At 39.6% G+C, this 22,609-nt stretch overlaps 1 protein-coding gene across 4 annotated transcripts in view; it reads left to right on the top strand.

Moving 5' to 3' along the window:
- The window catches only part of NOX4 (NADPH oxidase 4), a 168,251-nt gene that overhangs the window by 55,107 nt on the left and 90,535 nt on the right, over window positions 1-22,609 (top strand). For all 4 annotated transcript variants that reach the window (XM_079787431.1, XM_079787432.1, XM_079787434.1 and 1 more), the window contains exons 9-11: window positions 16,021-16,237; window positions 19,396-19,560; window positions 20,202-20,264. In XM_079787431.1, the coding sequence (XP_079643557.1) occupies window positions 16,021-16,237; window positions 19,396-19,560; window positions 20,202-20,264 (445 nt within the window). The remainder of the gene's footprint in view (window positions 1-16,020; window positions 16,238-19,395; window positions 19,561-20,201; window positions 20,265-22,609) is intronic.

The following is a 22,609-nucleotide window of genomic DNA, read 5'->3' as shown; positions in this document are numbered from 1 at the left end:
GTGATGGAAGGAGACTTGACTTGGGGTAGTGAACACACAATACAATATACAGATGATGTATTATAGAATTGTATACCTGAAACCTATATAATTTTATCAACCAATGCCATCCCAATAAATTCAATAAAAAGAGAAAAAGAAGAATATTCTTGGAAAGAAAAATAATTTGTATAATATTGTTAGGTCTCAAAATTCAGTTGATTTTTAACAATAAATGTTTATCTTGGGATTTGCAAGACAGCTTCCTCCTGAGGAATTTTTTTCTTCTAATTTTTAATACATCTTTCTAAGAGGTTGCTATTTGTTTGCTATATTATAAAGACATTTCAATTCGTAAGACATCTGGGGGGAGAGGAGCCAAACTGTTTCCTCTTTCCAGACATGAATATAATTGAATATTTCTTTCTTCATTTTCATTTGAAAAATCTCATCAGGAGGAGTTATATACTGCTATTCTCACATACTGATAAAAAGGATATTGGAGGGAAAAGCAGTGATGAATGTCACAGAGCCTCAGCCTAGAGAGCCTAACCCTATTCCTTTCAAAGTCATGTGAAGGGAATGCATTGTAAATGAGATTTGGCACTCTAACCTCACAATCTTACTGTAATCAACACTCCCACTGGCTTTAGATCTGGAGTGCTTTGTGGGTAGTAACTGTATTTCATTTTTGTATTTACACAGCGAGAAATTATAATGTGATAATTCTGAAAAAGACAAAAGGAAGGCCCTTCTCAAATGTATGAATGGCGGTGAGAGCCAATTAATAGTGTAAATAATTTCTTGTGCCAGATCTGCTGGGCTTCTCATAAATGATTACCTGGACTATTCCTTGAAACAGAACTCTCTGCCATTTGGGATTACTTGCTGGCAAGAGTTTGTTTTAGAGCATGATTTATATTCTACTTGAATCACTTTGTCTAGGGGAATTTTAAAGGAATAGTTTTCTATGTGCATGTTTCTAAAAAACGTGTTCCTTAAGCCAGGGGAACACAGTGGGCAGCCTTTGTCAACATTCATGGACCAGAGGCACTGTCAGCTTCATAGGAGTTGAGCCTCAGGAGTTAACCAGGGTTAGACAAATATTTATGAGGATAGGCTCATTGTAGGCTCTGCATGGCTCCTAGGGGGAGGAAATTAAGAATATACTATTGTAGGGCAGAGGTGTTCATGCAATGTAAGTTAGTATTAACAGTTGCTGATTCCCAAGTATCTTCTCTTTTAGAAGCCATTTGCATTATGGGCTCTTTTTACCCACATGGACATGGCAGGAGAGGCTTGTGTGAGCTTCCTACTGGGAAGAGGCACCTGCTCTTCCTTATAGCATTGAATGGGAACTTAGTGAAGCCCAGGGTTGTATGTTAAGCAAATTCTATTCTAGTCCTGTGGGAGAAAAAATTCTTTCCCTACATTTTCTATTCAGTTTTCTTTTCCTTGCCTCCTGATTTGAAGTGACTACATGATTAGTTGTTCAAAGCCAACACTTCTGAGAATGAAATGGGATACTGTTAATTAAGCTGTGGATGTGGTTAAACCTGTACCTATGGTTATTCTAGCTATTCCTAGGCATAGAGGAAAGTCCTAGGGAGACTGGTGGACTGCTTTTAAGTTAGGCCTAGAGCCAGAAACACAAAAGGAGACATTGCCCTGACCGGTTTGGCTCAGTGGATAGAGCGTCAGCCTGTGGACTGAAGGGTCCCAGGTTCGATATCGGTCAAGGGCATGTACCTTGGTTGTTGGCACATCCCCAGTAGGGGGTGTGCAGGAGGCAGCTGATCAATGTTTCTATCTCATCGATGTTTCTAACTCTCTATCCTTCTCCCTTCCTCTCTGTAAAAATCAATAAAATATGTTAAAAAAATAAAATAAAATACTTAAAAAAAAAGAAAACGAAAAAAAAAGGAGACATTACCTCAAATATTTTACATGGGTATTTGGGAGTCCAGAGCCTTAAAATAATAGACACGGTAGATTTGCCTAGTTTTGTCCTGCTTTAGAGATTTTAATTGGATGTCCTCTAACATGGTAGGCAGAAGGTTGAGGATTTCTGTGCCCATGATTATGGCTAAACCTTTTGTATACCATCCATCACTTACAGATGATCTCTTCTGAATACTTTATGATACATTGACATAATTATTATATAAATTTGATGTCCATTATTTCTACCATGAAGTTCTGTTTCTTCAATAGAGTATGTGTTTTCAACTTGGATTCATAATCTCTGGGAATTATTTAATGGATGCAGGGAATCCATGGATTTATGAAATACAAACACATACATACTACATATACATGTATACCTTTATATGATTAAGATATATTTATATATTCTCAATTAATAATATATATATTCTCAATTTCCAAAGGTGTATGTGGCCCAAAAGAAGTTAAAAATAATTTAACTGAATAAAGTTTCTTAAAGATAGATATTTTACTAGACAGCTAAAATATTACATTAACATGTATCTCTAGATTAAGTTTTATACAGAGTTAAAACCAATGGGTTTGTGGGAAAAAGAGGAACCACTGGATCAATTTTGTGCTCACATGAAGGCAACTGTAAGAGAACTTAGAGGACAAATATATATATGGACCTGTAAATCATACTGCACCATAATTTTAGAGGATAACAATGATACTATTTATAATAATTTCCAAGGTTTAGATAATATTTAATACAAGGTTTAGATAATATTTAGATAATATTTTAATACTACAAATTCGTGCACAGGTGGAGTCCCTTGGCCTGGCCGGCAATCGGGGCCATCGGGGCCATCTCGCCCAGTCCTGATGGAGCCAATGGGGGCTGGCCAGCCAGGGAGGGACCATGGGAAGATCCCAGGGCATGTCTGGCTCATCTCACCCAGTTCCGATTGGCTGGACCCCAGCAGCAAGCTAACCTACCGGTTGGAGCGTCTGCCCCCTGGTGGTCAGTCGACCATTTGGTCAGTTGACCATTTGGTCAGTCGACCATTTGGTATGATTGGTCGGACACTTAGCATATTAGGCTTTTATAAATATAGACTAGAGGCCCAGGGCACGAAATTCAGGCACGGAAGGTGTGGTCCCTCAGACCGGCCTGCACCCTCTCGCAATCCGGGACCCTTCAGGTAGGGTCCCTAGGCCTGGCCAGCAAACAGGACCTACCAGGGCTTTCCTTCCCCTGGCTGCCGGCAGCTGGCCCCACCCCACTGCTGCCACTGCTTGCCATCTGTGCAGCGCTCCTCCCTCTCCCCCGCCACTGGTCAGCTCTCTCTGCAGGTGACTGCCATGGGGTGTGATCACTTGGCTGGCCTGGGCCTCCCTTTGTGGGGCGATTACTGGCCAGCCCCACACACCCACCACAGCATTGCTGGCCGGTGGCCTAGGTCTCCTTCTGTGGGGCGATTGTGGGGCAATGGCAAGTCCCCCGTCCAATCACATCGCACCCACCTTGGCTGGCCTGGCGTCAGTGCGTGTCATAGTGTGGTCATCTGGAAGGTCATCTGGATGGTCTTTCTGCTGTTTGGTCGTTCAGTCGATTTGCATATTACACTTTTATTATTATAGACTAGAGGCCCGGTGCATGAATTCATGCACGGACTGGGTCTCTCAGCCTGGCCGACAATTGGGGCTGATTGGGGCTGTGGGAGGTTGGCTGGCCAGACTGAGGGGCTGCAGGAGCTTGGCCAGTCGTGGGAGGTTGGCTGTGGGAGCATACTGACCACCAGGAGGCAGCTCCTGCATTGAGCATCTGCCCCCTGGTGGTCAGTGCATGTCATAGCGATTGGTCAACCGGTCATTTGGTTGTTCAGTTGTTCAGTCTCTTAGGCTTTTATATATATAGATGTTTCAGGTACTGTTCTTGGCTCTTTATGTATATACATATACATAAGTAGACACACACATTTTTATTAAATACAGCACTATGAAGTAAGTATTATTATTGTCCTCATTTTACTGGTGAGAAAAGGAGGCACAGAAGGTTAAATTAGATACAGAGAACAGACTGACAGCTGTCAGAAGGGATGGGGTAGGGAGGCCTGGATGAAAAGGTGAAGGGATTAAGCAGTGCAAATTGGTAGTTACAGATAGCCACAGATATATGGATTGTAGCATAGGGAATATAGCCAATAATATCAAGATAAATATGTATAGGGCCAGGTGGCTGCTTGAGATGGCAGGGAGACCACTCTGTGAAATGCATGTTTTTGTTTTTTTAAAATATATTTTATTGATTTTTTACAGAGAGGAAGAGAGAGAGATAGAGAGTTAGAAACATCGGTGAGAGAGAAACATCGATCAGCTGCCTCTTGCACACCCCCTACTCCCCAGTGCCTGCAACCAAGGTACATGCCCTTGACCGGAATTGAACCTGGGACACTTGAGTCCGCAGGCCGACGCTCTATCCACTGAGCCAAACCGGTTTCGGCAATGCATGGTTTTCTGGCCACTTTATTGTACATCTGAAACTGGTGCAGAATGGTATTAAATGTGAACTTCGATTGAAAAAAAAGTTTTTAATGACTACCCAAAACCACCCACTTAGTACATGATAGGGCTTTGGATTGAACCCACAATCTGACCTCAGAATCTAACCATTTAATTCCTACCATTTTATTGAATTATTAACTCATGGTTTAGAAGGTGTTCTTGTTTACACTGAAATATATTCATGTCATGTGAATATCTAGGCTATCATTCCAATTTATCTATATAAGCTGGTGAGTGTGTATGCTTATGCTTGTGTGTTTTGAGTAAGAAATAAAATTTTGTTTCAAGTTATATAGCTTTCAAGATTTTGAAGGTGAAATTTTATCCTCCAAGGAAACAGAGAAGGAAATGCCCTCTTTTTAGTACTGCTTTATAACTGTTTATTTATATATATGTATATATATATTTATTGATTGATTTATTGATTTCAGAGAGGAAGGGGGAGGGAGAGAGAGAGAGAGAGAAGCATCAATGATGAGAGAGAATCATCAATGGGTTGCCTTCTGCATGCCCCCTACTGGGGTTCTAGCCCACAATCCAGACATGTGCCCTGACTGAGAATCGAACCATGACCTCCTCGTCAACACTCAGCCACTGAGACACAATGGGCAGGCTATAATCGTTTCTTAAAATGTACAACCTCGTCATGGCACATAATAAGTTTATTAATAAAAATAACAGTAAAATTACATTTATGTGTTATTTTTATCTCTATAATTCTTCTTCATAATTTGGAAATAATAATTAAAAGGCTAGATTCTGGGCTAGAGCCAATAAAAATACAGTGAGTGGAAGAGCCACTCTTATCAGTATTATTTATTGCCACACTGTGTCTTTGTATCTCTTCATTCAGAGTACAGATTTTCACACCTTTTCAAGTCTATTACAAGCCTCAGAGGGTACTTGCCATGGCTACCAACATAAAATAAGGATAAGAATGGGAATTGCATAAGAAAAAAGAATGAACCTGCATATATACTCCTTGAAAATGTCCAGAGGAAAGATCAGTTCACATAAACATCATATATCCAGAAGTGAAGAATATTATACATGATATAAAAGCTTAGGTAAAAGGGAGAAAGTCAGGATATAGCTGATGCTGCAATTGAGTAGTGGAAAATTCCAGTGTTCTCTTCTGCCTACTCTCATCATGTATCTGTGAGTTCCAGTGTGGAAGAGAAAACACAGCAGAGTGATGTATCCTAGATGAACTAAAGTGTTTTGGGGGTAGGGATGTTTTTGCCTATCTCTATCAGTTGAATCCCTTTTACAAGTCATCACTCACTCAGTATTTGCTGACGTGGAATTCTATTAATTGGATCTTAGGTAGGAATGTGTTGTCCTTTTATGCCCTTCCAATTTTCTCCAATTCTTATTGCAGATAGTAATCCTACCTAATGAAAGAGTAATATGCAAGTTGACCCTAACTCTGCTACACCCACAAGCCACGCCCACCAGCCAATCAGAGCGAGTATGCAAATTAACCCAACCAAGATGGCTACAGCCACAGAGAAAGTAGGAGGGAGGCTTGGGTTTCCCCAGTAACAAAGGAAGCCAAGCTTTCCCCTGCCCTGGTCAGCCTAAGCCTCCACTCAAGGCTACAAAGTTTCAGTTATAGAAGGTAAACAAATCCAAACAGAAATGGCTGTCGGCCACAGAGCGAGCAGGAGGCTTGGCTCCGCTCCATGATACAAAGTATCAATTGTAGAAGGTAAATAAATTCCAGATACCAGGGCCTCCACTTGGGTCGCCAGGGGGTGTGGCCAGCCTGAAACCACCACAGGCCCTTCACCCAGGCTGCCCCACACCCCAAGGGAACCACCACCCTGATCTGGGACACCCTTCAGGGCAAACCAGCTGGCCCCCACCCGTGCACCAGGCCTCTATCCTATCTAATAAAAGAGTAATATGCAGTTTGACCATCACTCCAACACACAAGATGGCTGCCCCATGTGGTCAAAGATCCTGCCCCCATGTGGACACAAGATGGCCACCACAAGATGGCTAGCAGGGGAGGGCAGTTGGGAGGCACCAGGACTGCAAGGGAGGGCAGTTGAGAGGGACCAGGCCTGCAAGGGAGGGCAGTTGGAGGTGATCAACCCTGCAGGGGAGGGCAGTTAGGGGTGACCAGGCCGGCAGAGGAGGGAAGTTGGGGGCAAACAGGCTAGCAGGGGAGCAGTTAGACATCAATCAGGCTGGCATGGGAGTGGTTAGGGGGTGATCACGCTGGCAGGCAGAAGCCATTAGGGGCAATCAGGAAGGCAGGCAGGCGAGCAGTTGGGAGCCAGCAGTCCTGGATTATGAGAGGGATGTCCGACTGCCTGTTTAGGCCCCATTGGGATAGGGCCTAAACAGGCAGTCAGACATCCCTCCAGGGGTCCCAGATTGGAGAGGGTACAGGCTGGGCTGAGGGTCACCCGCCCCTCTGCCCTGTGCACGAATTTCATGCACCAGGCCTCTAGTCTTACCTAATAATAGGCAAACATGTAAATTGACCATACTTCTGCTGCGCCACCAGCCAATCAGGAGGTATATGCAAATTAACCCAACAAAGATGGCAGTTAATTTGCATACACAGGCGCTGAGTGACTGGGGTGGGATGCAGGCATTCTGCCCCACCGCCGGTCTCTCAGGGCCTCTGGGCAGTGTGGGAAGGTGGGGCTGGAGTGGAAAGAGGCGACTTCGGGGCCTGAGCGGAAAGGGGCTGGGCCGGAGTGGAAAGGCGGTGCTGGCAGCCAGGGAAAGGAAAGCCCATTCTAGCATGAATCTTCGTGCATCGGGCTCCTAGTAAAAAATAATCTGTGTGTTTTTTAAGTGTAACTTGGATTTCCATTTTGGGACTGTCACTTATATTTAGTGTTATTTAGATAATGTTATTATGGCAACTAGTATATCAATTCCAATGCTAGAGGAATTAGCTATTAAGTCTTGACTATTTTGGTTGTATTCAGACTGGCACATTTTTGTTGGGGATTTTTCTGTACTTCTGTGGTTAAAAATTATTTGAATCATAGAAGGAAAAATTAATTTCTCTTTGCTTTCTTTCACATTTTGGTTTTTGAAATTTTCACTTAAATATATATATTGAATAAAATTCCTGAGGAATTGTCTTTCCTATATGAAATCCAAATCCCCTTCCATAATAGTATTTACATATTTCCCATATGTTAATACATATAGTGTTCTAAAACTATGACCTTTTAGACATGTGTGTGTGTTTCCCACTTATAATTTCCTACTCATGGGATTAATTTTTGTTTTTATGTAAAAAAATGGTTTATTTTTGCTGATGTTTTATTCTGAAAGCTAGGTGGGGGTGGGAATTAAGGTTACATGGTATTTTCTTCCTTAAGAATACCATATGTATAGATAGAAATACTATATACAGAGCATTTCCATGTACATAAATTCATTTATGCTATAAGCTACATATTCTAATGTGTTTTAATCTTTTAAACTGTGAGTTTACTTTATTCCCAATTTAGGGTAGAAATAGTGAGCTCCAGACCAAATATTTCTTACATAAATTTGACCTCAGTTTTTCTCTTGGGACATTATTTATAATAACAAGTGGTTCCAGCTGGAAGTACAGGATGAGGAAGTTGGGGAGGAAGGAGAAGGAACAAGGTCTACATTTATTTTAAGAAATGTTTTTAGTACATTAGTGTTCTATCTCTCACTGCCATTTTAGTAAAGCCTGAAAGCAGAGGGAATGCTAAGAAATATTGGATCCTTGCCTATTTTTTTTTCTTCCCAAGAGATCAAAATCTTTATTCTTTTATACTAATGAATCAGAGAGTAACCAGTACCCTCTCTCTTTTTCAGCTGAGGAAACTTAGTAAAATGACCAATTTTAATTCAGACATTTCAGGAAGGTTCATGTCTTTATCCTATGCTCTTACACTGCAAGGTTTAGTTTTGCTAGCTGCCTAGTAACTGTGGCAGACAATTTGCGGGGTTCAGTGCAAAATGAAAATGTGGGGTCTCTTGATAAAAAATGATTAAGCATTTCAACATAGTGACAACAGAGTATTGAACCAATCACAGGGCCTTTCTAAGAGCTGGGTCTCCGGAGACTGCACTGGCCACACCCTTGATGCTGGCCCTGTCTGTGTTGCCCCGTCTTGTATCAGGGTAGTGCCATCAGTAAAAACTAAACACAATGCATGTTCACCTCAGGCTGCAGGATACAAACACACTCAGGTGTCAGTAGCAAAAGCCCTGGAAAGAAGGTAGCAGCAAGAGCCAGTGGGGATAAGAGTAAAAGCTTTGGTTTGAGGGGAACCCAAGTGATTAGGGTTTCCTTGAGGCACTTTAGGTCCCAAGTTTAGGAAATCTCTCTACTTCTAGATGCTGCTCTAAAGGTTGCCAGTTGGTTCACAGTCAGTACACATACCTACATTGCTGGTTGATCCCCAGTCCAGGTGTCTGCTGATGTTAGAATTGGCCTAGGGTCAGGGCAGTGTTAAGATCTCAGATTGGACTTGGCAATATTGGAGGGTGAAGAGGAATGATGCATGTTTCAGACTGAATTTTTAAAAAAATACATGTTTTTATTGATTTCAGAGAGGGAGAGAGAGAATCATTGCTTGGCTGCCTCCTGCAGGACCCATACTGGGGATCGAGCCAGCAACCCCGGGCATGTGTCCTGACCGGAAATTGAACCATGACCTCCTGGTTCCTAGGTTGATGTTCAACCACTGAGCCACACCAATCGAGCTGCAGACTGAATTAATGCTATTTCCTTACAAAGGTGAATGAACATACATGTTCCATTTTACTAAATACCATATGCAAAATCTAAACATGTTTAAAGTTAGAATATGAGTTCAAACTCACTTCTGTGTTTGGTATAGCCAGATGACTTGCCAGGCGGAGTGGCTCAGTTGGTTGAGTGTTGTCTTGTGCAGCAAAAGGTTGCCTGTTGATTCCCAGTCAGGGCACATACCTGGGTTGCTGGTTCAATCCCCAGTCCAAGTACATACGAAGGCAACCTGTCTATGTTTCCCTCTCACATCGATGTATCAATGTTTCTCTCTCTGCTTCTCTCTGTCTCTTTCTCTCTCTAAGTGTACTAATTAAAACAAACAACAACAAAAACACACAAAACAGATAACTCCTCAATCATGTGTTTCAACAACAACCATCACAAAATGTCTATACATTCACTAATTCATTCAATGAATATTCATTGAACCATTTCTATAGATTACAGGCACAGTTATAGCACCAGAAAAATAGCGGGGTCACAGGAAAAATTCTTGATCTGAAGTCGTGTACATTCCAGTGGAGTACAGAATCCAGTGAATTCCATTAGGTTTTGAAATATAGAATATGAGTGTATTTTCTTAAGCTCTTTTTTTAGTACTTGAAGCAAAGTTAAAAGAACTTTGAGAAACAAGTTATCTTTTTCTGTAAATAATAGAAACATATTGACTAATAGAAACCAGGTTAAAAATTAGGTTCCTCATGGGACAAGGATTTTTTCTTCACTTTATAAAAGCACCACAAACAAAATAGCGTGAATGACACGGCATTTATTAGAAATTTATACACGCAATTAAAGTAGGAATGATTTTGTGATTCTCCTTTCAGCAGGGGTGGTATTTTGTAATATTCAACTTTTGCCACAACGTATTTTTTATGAGTTATATGCTGTAACCACTAGAGTTTATTCTGAGTACTACATTTTTTATTATTTTTATCACAGCCATGGGAGTATAACTATAATATATCTTCAAAAAAAGGGGAGAAAGAAGAAAAGCCTATTTTTGAAACATTGTTGAGTGTTGAAAGCATATCTTGAAACCCTTATGTGCAAAAACAATAGCATCCACAAACTTGTATTTAGTACACGACAAAATCGTTGATTTCTCCTAATAGAACACCAGGAATTCCAAAGAGACTTCAAAATCTCTCCTTTGGAACATAGTACACTATTACTAAAAATAAGTAATAAGCATTCCTGTTCTCACACGCTCTGTGAGCCTCCTTTCCCTGCCCCCAACTGTATCACTGCCTTACTTGGCAAGATTTTCTGTTTACCATTCACTACCATCCTTTTTTCTTTCTGTTTTCTACTTTCAAATTATATATTTTAATTATGAAAGATACAGTACACATATGCAGGAATGTTTCCTATATTTTAACTATTAGATATATGTGTTATATTCAAACAAATTACATGGTTATTTCTATACACTAGAAGTGCATTGAAGGTTTCTCATGTGCAAGAAACTTGCTGGAAGGCTCACAATGTTTTGCAATGAGTATGGACATAGGGGGTTTATATAAATGAATAAGACGTGATCCCCTCTTCTAATTTGGGAATAAACCACCTGCTTTGTTCATCTTGCTGCCTCATATTGCAATGTGATTCTCCTATTCTCTAACCATTGGAACCTCTACATCCTTCATTACGTCCTCCAATGAAGCCCTTTCCAGAATGTCATAATCAAAGTTCATTATCTCATTTACCCTTAAGAGGTCACTCTATCTCTATATGGCATTACTCATTTTGCTTTTTTGTTATTGTTGCTGTCATGTCTGATTATACCCATTATAGCTGTGGCTTTTCAATTTAAATGAATTAAAATGAAATAATATGAAACATTCAGTTTTTTGCCTGCACTAGCCACATTTCAGTTGCTCGATACCCACATGTAACTCATGGTTTCCATATGGGACAGCACAGATTTAGACTCTTTTCACCATCACAGGAAGTTCTATTGGAAAGCAGTATGTTAAATCATAAGCTTCTTGAAGGTAGGGGCCATATCATTTAAATTAATAAGGTTCAAAACAATAAAATAATACATGTAAAATATGAATAGCTCTGTGTTGATGTGGGGTAAGAAGAAAGACCAGGATTGTTTGGCATGTAGACACAGAGCTGCATGATACTTAAAACTCTGTTGTATTTGGGAAGATAACATTAAACTCAAAAGGAAGACAAGTAAGTTATATCTGCATGAATTATATTGTGTAGGTACCAGTTATTCAAAACAATCATAAAAACCACACACATTCAATTTGAACAAATGTGGTCACAATGAAATAAATGGATTAAAGAGGTATTTGATTTTCATCTACCAATCCAAGTATCCAGAATATCTAGTTTACATTCCTATTCAAATTTCTTCAGAATAAAATTATTGAAATATAATTTTAAAAAAGTAGTATATTTTTAAAAATGTATTCTCTAAGAATTCTAAGAAATTCTGGATTATTACCCCCCCAAAAAAGCACTTCTATTTTTTACTAGTACCATGAAAAAGTAAGTTACTGTGTTTAATGAAACCTGAAAAATAACATAAAAGTATTGGTTTGATGGTCATGTATTTCCATAAATTTTTGTTCAGTGCATACATTGCTCTTTAATGTCAGAATATTGTCCATAATCAGGATGGGAATTCTGCAGGAGGCAGGCCTGTTGCAGGCGCATGGCCTTGGGCTCTGACTTGGCCACTGACTGACAGTGTGGTCTTGGGCAGATCACTTAAGAGCTCCAAAAGTTTTCCCTCATTCAAAGATGGGGCCACTGATCTTTACCACACACATTGGTTGTGAAGTTTATGAAAATAGGCATTGAAGCATCAAGCACCTCTTTGACATGCCCAATGCCTGTCCTTTCAGTGCTGAGCTCAAAATTTGCCAGCGTCCTTCCTTGTGAACCCATCTGTATCTTTACCACCTAATTTAGCCAAATTACCTGCGATTCTATACTTGATTTTTTTTCCATTACATTTTTGTTTGTTGTCATTGTCTGTCTATAGACCTTTTCTCTTTTACATGTCAGTTTGATGGCAACAATTACAAACTGAGACAAAGAAAAGAACACTTTAATGGGGTTTTATGACAGAGGTAGCCTATGCCATTTACCTCGAGAGTAGCTTAAAATAGCATAAGTCCCTCAGGATTAAAAGGGATTCTAGAATATTATGGGCCACTTTGTACACCAAGAACAGCAACATTGCTTATTTGACTGAGCTGACCTGAAGAGTTGTACCACATAGTGACATCTATCATTCTAAGAACCATTAGCTCACTGGGTCATGTTCACCTGAACAACACTGTTATGACTTTGGAGAAGGAATAAATAACATTCCTTTGCCTGATGTTAATTAGCCCCCATCCAAAACACACACACACACACACACACACACACACACACACACACACACACACACATACATTCTATCTGACCTTATTTCCAGGGTTTTGTTCATTTGAACTCCTTCCTTTGATTATTACTTCTTTAACCATGGGACATGAGGTTTCTGAATCCCATGTTTTGACTACTACTTAGTTAATCTCTTACCAAAATCTCTCATCTGTGTAATAAGAATAAAAATATTTACATTGTATAATAATTTTGTTTTGAAATTTAAGTGAGAAATAGATGTTTAAAAAATTCCTGACATGCTTTCTTAATAAATATTAATAATTCCCTACTTTACCTTTTAAAGAGGGAAGTTGTTATGATCTAATGAGAGAAGAACATAGAATTTGAGTGAGACCTGGGTTCAAATCTTGGTTCTGCCACTTATCATTTGTGTGTCCCTGGGGTATATTTTTATCTATTAAAATAGTATCTCAATTTGTAAAGTGGGAATAATAATTTCTACTTCATGCATAGTTGTGAGAATAAGGCGAAATGTATATAACTGCTCTGTACTAGTCCTGGTGTCTCCCGTACATTAATAAGATATTACTAAAACACTCTATCTCAATTATTATCTGTGGTCTAACTTATGTTTAGCTACTTCCAACATATCTTCTACTAGATTATAAGTTTCTGGAGGGTTAGGGGCCAGATTTGACTCTTTTTTGAACTTTATAGAACCACCTCGACTAGTACCAAGTGTGTTACGCCAATGTTTGTTCAACTTCTGGCTAGTAGAATAAATGCCTGAGATTTTTGGCCTGCTCATTCGTCAGCCCCCACCCTCAGGATGGCCAATAGGAGCAACATGTTTTAATAAATCATTATTTGTAATGGAAGCTGAGTCAAATTAATGGGTTTTCCAAGCATAATGACATAACAATTACATGATCTGACTAGAACTCTATGAAGGATTATGTGTTTGGCTCACATTTATATATTATCCACTAATTTATTCTGAACCTAGGCCCTGTCTACTGCCTTACTTTAAAAAATGCATGTGTGGCCTATTCATGTTTATTATGAAACTAGAGGCCCGGTGCATGAAATTCATGCACGGGGGTGTGTGTCCCTCAGCCCAGCCTGCACCCTCTCCAATCTGGGACCCCTCGAGGGATGTCCAACTACCCATTTAGGCCCGATCCCAGTAGTCGGACATCCCTCTCACAATCCGGACTGCTGGCTCCCAACTGCTTGCCTGCCTGCCTTCCTGATTGCCTCTAACCACTTCTGCCTGCCAGCCTGATCACCCCCTAACCACTCCCCTGCCAGCCTGATTGATGCCTAACTGTTCCCCTGCCAGCCTGTTTGCCCCTAACTGTCCTCCCCTGCAGGCCTGGTCACCCCTAACTGCCCTCCTCTGCAGGCCTGGTCACCCCTAACTGCCCTCCACTGAAGGCCTGGTCTTCCCCCAACTACCCTTCCCTGCAGGCCTAGTCACCCCCAACTTCCCTCCTCTGCCAGCCTGGTCACCCCTAACTGCCCTCCCTCCAGGCCTGGCCCCTCCCAACTGCCCTCCCCTGCTGGCCATCTTGTGGTGGCCATCTTTGACCACATGGGGGCAGCTATATTGTGTGTTGCAGTGATGATCAATTTGCATATTACTCTTTTATTACATAGGATAGAGGCCTGGTCCATGGGTGGGGGCCAGCTGGTTTGCCCTGAAGGGTGTCCTGGGTCAGGGTGGGGATCCCTTTGGGGCATGGGATGGCCTGGGCGAGGGGCCTGTGGTGGTTTGCAGGCTGGCCATGCCCCCCCGGTGTCCTAAGCAGAGGCCATGGTATCTGGGATTTATTTATCTTCTATAATTGAAACTTTGTAGCCTTGAGCAAGGCCAAGGCAGGCCAGGGCTGTGGAAGCTTGGCTTCCTCCATCACCCGGGCAACTCAAGTCTCCTGCTCTCTCCAGCTCCATGACTGCTGCCATTTTTGTTGGGATTTATTTATCTTCTATAATTGAAACTTTGTAGCCTTTAGTGGAGGCCTGGGCCTGCCAGGGTGTGCAGAAAGTTTGGCTTCCTCCATTGCTGGGGAAACCCAAGCCTCCTGCTTGCTCTGTGGCCACAGCCATCTTGGTTGGGTTAATTTTCATACTCGCTCCTGATTGGCTTGTGGGTGTGGCTTGTGGGTGTAGCAGATTGATGGTTAATTTGCATATTACTCATTTATTAGATAGGATACAGCCCACTACTTAGATGCTCCTGATATGTACCATGCTCTTTAATAGTGACTAGTGATAAGGAAGAACGTAAATGAAAAAGAAGAGAGAAAGAGAATTAAACATAAGCAAAAGGGTAAAAAAGGAGATTGATCAGATAGAATAGGTGGTGCCTTCCCCATGACTATCTCAGCTATTGCTTTTATAGCTTTTATATGTGGAGCTATTTAGTATCATTATTCATGATATAGTTTTTGTGGTTTTACAATAGCATCTTCATAAAATCATTATAACTGTGATATACTAAAAATATACTTTATTAATGTACTAAAATTAATTACTTAGGAGCATGAAGGGTAATTTTAAAACATACCCTTGCCAACTAGAAAACATAATTTTAGAAATACAAATTTCATTGTCTTTGAAATAAAATGGCAACACACTGAAAAATTTCCATTGCTTTTCAAAATTGTATCTTTGTGCAAAAAAAAAAAAAGATATTCTGTACAATCTATCATTTGATGCACTACCCCCATGACATAGATCTTACTTTATTCCTTATTGATAAGAAATGCAGAAAACAGAAAGTTGAATATCATATCTTAGAGTGTCTCAAAATGTGGAGCAATCTGAATAGGATTTTAGGATTTTAGCCTGTCTGATTTCTTATTTTGAGCTTTTTATGTGATCTTGTTTATGGAGAAATAAAAAACAAACAAACAGTTTATGGTCTGATTACTATGTATTAATTGTTTTCAGACTATAAGAGATGCAAGCTTCCAGTTTTCTGTCATGTTTACTTAATATTTCTCTGGAAACCAGTAAGGCCTTATTTTATTCAATCTTAGCCAAACCAAATATGATTCCTGTGTTTTTTCATTTGTGTTTGAAGATATAGCAAAATACCCATCATTATAGTGTTTATTGAACTGAAACTTGTGATTATATGAATGCCTAATGGATTTGGAAAAAAGGCTGGCAAATTAAAAAATACTTAGAAAGATCAAATGTGTTTGTCCCTTCCATTTATTTGTGGCATTTTGGGTGTGGGAGTTAGAGTTGAGCTAAATTTTCTCTATTGCTCTTAAGTAAGATATATGAGAAACACTGGATAGATACTATGTAAAGTTAACAAGAAGAAGAGTTTATTTTCTTATACTGTTTCCTGATTTCAATTATTTTTTTCACCTTCCTGTTTTGTTTTTTTCTTAATTTAATTTTAGAGGATTGTTGAAGTATCAAACCAATATAGATACCCACCCTCCAGGCTGTATCGATCTTAATGGAACCCACTACCGGAATACTCACTTACCTGAAAATCTCTCAGAACATTATCATGAATCTTTTCCTGGAGGGTTTTCAAAACCAGATGAGGTTACCCGGAACACATCTGTGAAGATTTGTCAGGAAGAGCCCAGGTTTCAAGCTAACTTTCCACAGGTCAGATTAATTTTATGTGTTTGATGGTCTCTGCAAAGTCAATATTTCCATTCCAATCGGTCAAACATGTTTTTGAAGGTACATAAATCAATTATTCTTACAGAACATTTTAGAATGTTTCAATAGCAAGTTACTGCATTACATGATAGGCAGCTGACAGTTCAAGGAGAAAGACCTATGGCATTATGGAATATAACCGACCATATGATCTTTGCATACTATGGCACTGGCGTTTGCCACAAGGAAGATAACAAAGATATGCTCTCCATCCATTGGGAAAAATAGGTTAAATATTAAAAACAATAGTGAAAGAACTAATACTAATAATATTTATCATAGTATAGTAGACTGTTATGGTACAATATTATGTACAATATTATAAATAATAAATTAAAAATTTATTGACTGCTTAATATTATCTGCTAGGCAGATATTATCTGTTAAATGCACTGTATACATAATTTTTTCAATAGTCACAATAACTATTACTATAATCCTCAACTATTATCATCCTCAATTTTCTAATGAGGAAATTGCTGCTTGCATATATAAAATACCTTGAGCAAACTCTACAAATGAACCTGCGGCAGAAATAGAGTGCTAAACTAGGTCTTTGAGTTAAATGTTTAGCTCTTGGAATACTTTCCCAAGGTCCATATGTTACCTCAAGGCTGTGGGAGCTGCCCAGGTGGGAATTATACCCTGTAATCTTTGTCTGTACCAAGTGGAAGTAGGGGAAATAGTGATGTCGAGTGTCTGTTTTAAGAAGAAGAAAGTAAATTAGAAAATAAAGGCAGTCAAATACAAGGTGACAGAAAGACACTAGACTTCTGTGTAAGAGTATAGAGATATTATATTATAAAGTTGCACACCTGAAATTTATATCATGTTATAAACCAGTGTTACCCCCAATAAATTTAATCCTATCTAATAAAAGAGTAATATGCAAATTGACTGTCACTCCAACACACAAGATGGCTGCCCCATGTGGACACAAGATGGCTGCCACAAGATGGCCAGCAGGGGAGGGCAGCTGGGAGGGACCAGGCCTGCAAGGGAGGGCAGTTGGGGGCGATCAGGTCAGCAGGGGAGGGCAGTTAGGGGTGACCAGGCCGGCAGAGGAGGGAAGTTGTGGGGGATGCAGGCCTGCAGGGAAGGGCATTTGGGGGGGGACCCAGGCCTTCAGAGGAGGGCAGTTAGGGGTGACCAGTCCTGCAGGAGAGGACAGTTAGGGGCAATCAGGCTGGCAGGGGAGCAGTTAGGCAAAAATCAGACTGGCAGGGGAGTGGTTAGGGGGTGATCAGGCTGGCAGGCAGAAGCGGTTAGGGGCAATCAGGAAGGCAGGCAGGCAAGCAGTTGGGAGCCAGCAGTCCTGGACTGTGAGAGGGATGTCTGACTGCCCATTTAGGCCCGATCCTACCAGGGTCCCAGATTGGAGCAGGTGCAGGCTGGGCTGAGGGACACCCCTCCCCCCCCCCGTGCACGAATTTGTGCACTGGAACTCTAGTTTAAAATAAAAGAAGAAAGAGGAGTCAAAAAGTAGAGTGATTTGTTGATGGCTTTGGAATGTGTGTGTTAGTCTTGTGTTTATTATTAATTCTCTAGATTTCTATTAAGCTTTACAATTTCCCAAACATTTTTGCAATATGTTAGGAAGGTATTGTGACTCCCATTTTACTTATGTGCAACTTGATGCTCAAAGGGTAACTGTCCCAAAGTTGCAAAACCACTGCTGCATTGCAGAGCTTGTCCTGTGATGCTTACACCTGGTGCCAAACTAAATGTCAGGAAAAGGCATGATCTGTCTGCAGGGGGGAGGAAGGTCCGGGGTAACTGTGTAAGTACGTTTTAAAAAGTGACCATTAAGGTAAGTTTGGATTAGGAGTCTGCAAGTGCTGAGGGAAGTATAGTGTGCAGTTGTAGGAGAAAGCTTGGCTACACAGCCTTCTGGACTCCCAAGAGTATGCAGGGCAATCTCTCCAGCACACGTGCAAAATTGTTATGCTTTCCAGATTCTAAATATAATCTTAGATGTTCATGTTAGATTTATTATGTGAAAGTAAGTTGTAAACAACATGCCTCGTTGATACCATATTTAAAAAATATGTTCACATATTTTACATTTTGTGTATGTGCATTATGCATATACATTATGCATTAAAAATATCTAGTTTTTTTTTTAACAAACATTGAACTGGTACATATTTTTTTCTAAAATCATCTTCAAATTTATTTGAGCTTTAACTTCCTTTTTTAAAAATGTTTTTTACTGATTTCTAGAGAGAGAGGAAGGGAGAGGAAAAGAGGGATAGAAACATCCATGAGAGAGAATCATTGATCAACTGCCTCCTGCATGCCCCTCACTGGAAATCAAGCCCCCAACCGGGTCATGTGCCCTGACTGGGATTAGACAGGTGTGCTCTTGTCTCATGGATTGACACTCAACCACTGATCCACTCTGGCCGGGCTTAACTTCCCTTTTATCTCTCTTTAGAGAAAAGTATTATCTAAATGTATTATATATGAGTTGTGTATATAGAAGGATATAAGAAACAATGTGTGATTTACTGTTAATGGTAGTTAGACCCTGAGCAATGGTTTGAGGGTAGGGTCTTGATATTACTATACCTTTTATTTTATACTTTACTCTTATTTGAATAACTTGCTATAAGAATCTGTTATTTGTTTACACTTTATTTAAAACTAGAGGCCCAGAGCACAACATTTGTGCACAGGAGGGGGGTGGTCCTTCAGTCCAGCCTGCACCCTCTCGCAACCCAGGACCCCTCATGGGGTGTCTGATTGCCAGTTTAGGCCCAATCCTGCAGGGATCGGGATTAGGCCTAAACTGGCAGTCAGACATCTCTCTCTCAATCCAGGACCACTGGCTCCTAACCACTCACCTGCCTGCCTGCCTGATCGCCCCTAACCACCTCTGCCTCGGCCCCCGCTGCTGTGGCTTTGTCCAGAAGGACGTCAGGAATGACATCTGGAAGGTTGTTCAGCTGTCTGGTCTAATTAGCATAGTATGCTTTTATTACTATAGATAACAGATTATAATATTTTTAATGTAGTGTGTGAAATAAACAATTAGACAAGATATAAAGAGTCTTACAATGCAAGTATTTTTTAAAGTGCATTTCAAAAATTTTCTCTAGACTTGGCTTTGGATTTCTGGACCTTTGTGCCTGTATTGTGCTGAAAGGCTTTACAGGTGCATCCGGAGTAATAAGCCAGTCACCATCATCTCTGTCATCAGTCACCCCTCAGATGTCATGGAAATTCGAATGGTCAAAGAAAATTTTAAAGCAAGACCTGGCCAGGTGAGTCATTGTTCAGCAACTTTTAAAGTACCTTTTATTCTTTTTTTTTTTTTTTTAAATATTTTATTAATTTTTTACAGAGAGGAAGGGAGAGGGAGAGAGAGTTAGAAACATCGATGAGAGAGAAACATCCATCAGCTGCCTCCTGCATGCCCCCCACTGGGGATGTGCCCGCAACCAAGGTACATGCCCCCCCCTGACCAGAATCGAACCTGGGACCCTTCAGTCCGAAGGCCGATGCTCTATCCACTGAGCCAAACTGGTTAGGGCTCTTTTATTCTTTTTCATTGTTATTCTTAGGATATTTTTTCCATTGAATTTTTTAGAGAGAGTGGAAGGGTGGGGAATGAGATAAAGAGAGAGAAACATCGATTTGAGAGAGACACATAAATTGGTTGCCTCCTGCAGGTGCCTTGACCAGGACTGGGGATCAAACCTGCAACCCAGGTATATGCACTTGACTGGGAATCAAACTTGAGACCCTTCAGTTTAAGGGCCAACGCTGTAACCACTGAGTGAACCAGCCAGGGCATAAAATACCTTTTATTCTTATGTAATTTTTGAAAATTAGCATTCAAGTACCATATTAGAAAATTAAAACTTCTCTCTTGGTCATTTAAAAATTGTTTGTTGCTTTTCAGTATATCACTCTACATTGCCCCAGTGTGTCTGCATTAGAAAACCATCCGTTTACCCTCACAATGGTAAGAAACTTTTCTTAATTTTTTTAGAATGAAATGCATATCTTACTTTTTTATACTCCATCTCATTCTAAAAGTCATTCAAGGCTGTCACAAGATCCTTGTTTAAGTAAGCCATCTTTTTGCAAAGAAATATGATTATCTGTACAGAAACTTTGTAACTATTTATTAATTAATATTTTATGCTATTTTAAAATTCAAAGAGTAATATATTTAAAATTTATTAAATCTTTTTTACTCAAAATGCATAATTTTTATATAATTGCACTTTTTCTTTTGTGGATTATGTACCAAAATATAATCTGTGCATGATTTTCTTTAAAGAGACTGAATTTCTTTAAAGAAATTGAGTTGAGGTAGAAGCATAAGAAAACCCAGGCAGTGTTTAGACAAGAAAAAGTCCAGTGTAATTGATACCCATCCTGTATATGGGGGAGAAAAAGGAAAATAAGGTAAAAAAAAAAGTAAAATGGAATAATAATGGAGGGGGCTAGCTAAATAACAGAATCACCAAATATTTTAGCACATTGATTAACATTACTTTATGCATTCCAAAAATGTCATGAGCTATTATAAAAAAGTAAATAATGCACAAGTAAATAAGATAAAATAGGAACTTTTCCTAATTTTCCCCTTTTCCAATTATTTTCTTTAGAGTTTAACATATATTCTTCTAGACATTTTACTCTATAATTTGGCATATATAGGTGTTTGGCATATTTGATGACTCATTTGTTTTATAATTTTCTCTTTCACTCAACAATATATTATGGGAAACTTTTCATGTTACTTTTTATATGCCTCACTCTTGTTAATGACTACATAATATTTTATAAGTTATTTAATATTCCCCATGGATTATAGGGATTAAGATTTTATCCCATTTCTAACTAAGGCAACAGAACAGGGACCGCATGTTTAAGTGTGTGCTTAAGATATGCAAATAAAATTGAACAAATTATAGGGTGGGGAGACAGATAAATAACTGGTTTGACACCAGTGCTGAGATGCAAGGTTGGGTTTACTAGGATGGAAACTGCTATAAATTTGATATGCCTCTTGAGAATAGTACTTGTGGAGAGAGCTATGTCAAAAAAATCTATGTTTAGAAGATAAAAGAAACAGAAAGGGAGTGTCAAATGGTTAGAGAAAAAAGTGAAGTTATTTAAATAAATAATTGCAATTCTTTAAAGGAAAATATTTCATCATTGCTTCAAATTTTGCATTCTGTTTATATGTAATACATTTATTTATTAATGATTAAGAGAAAAGCATGGCGGTTAAAAGGGGAGGGAGGTGGGGGGATAGTAAAAGGTAAAAGAGGTCAAATATATGGCGATATAAGATTGACTTTGGGCAGTGGGCACACAATACAATATACAGACGATGTATCATAGAAATGTATACTTAAAACCTATGTAATTTTATTGACCAATTTAATTTGAAAAAAAAAAGAATATGTGGTTTGGCATCTAGTGAAATAACTAACCACATTCTATTATATCAAGAAATATTTAAGTTCAGGGGGGAGTTGGATGAAGGCAAAGAGATTGGATGCTTAGAATTCTATATTCATGAGTTTTTATTTGACCATATGTGCACCTCCTCTGTATAGGTCTAGGAAATGGTTTGTACCCTTCCCAGATTTGGAGGAATTAATAGCTGGCTCACTTATACTATCCCCCAAGGCACGAATTTTGCTGCTGTCTAGAAAGGAATTTGAGTAGAGAAAACATATTTAAGCGAAATTTTACATTATGCTGTTTTGTTAATTTACTATTGTTGACTTTAAACAGACAGCAACCAGATATTTCTCCAGCAAATTGGATTTATTCAGGAACCACAAAGAACTGCAACTTGGGACATATTCTAATGGTGAACCACATGCATGTTCAAAGAACAAAAGTGATAAACTTTCTTTTACAGAGGAAAAGGGAGTTCAGAGGGCTTATAAACAAAGAGTCCATTGAAGGAGACTGGGAGTTTGAAGTGTAGTGGCTTTTCATTGGCTGAGTTGTAGCAGTCTTTCATTGGCTGAGTGGTTGCTGGGCAAGGAGAAGATCCTACTTCTTCCTGTTGGGCATGGAAAGTATGTCTCTTCCTTTTTGGGGTGGTTGGCTATAAGTGGTGAGTGAGTGCTCCTCCTATGGGCCCTCACAACTCAAATTTAAGTGAGGTTTCTGTTTATTAATCACACTCTGTTTTCTTGCCAATTCCCTTCCTTTTGTCCAATTAGTTCTATTTGGCACTTACATGTAAAATGCTTCTTAAACACTTTCACTAGAAAGGGTTCCTTTGAAATAAACAAAGCAAAAAAGTAATTTCCTATGTGCTGATTCTCACTAAAA

The sequence above is a fragment of the Cnephaeus nilssonii genome, assembly GCF_951640355.1.
Source record: "Cnephaeus nilssonii genome assembly, chromosome: 13".
Lineage (NCBI taxonomy): Eukaryota > Metazoa > Chordata > Mammalia > Chiroptera > Vespertilionidae > Cnephaeus > Cnephaeus nilssonii.
The sequence above is the reverse complement of the archived record's forward strand: the minus strand, read 5'-3'. Positions and strand labels throughout refer to the sequence as shown.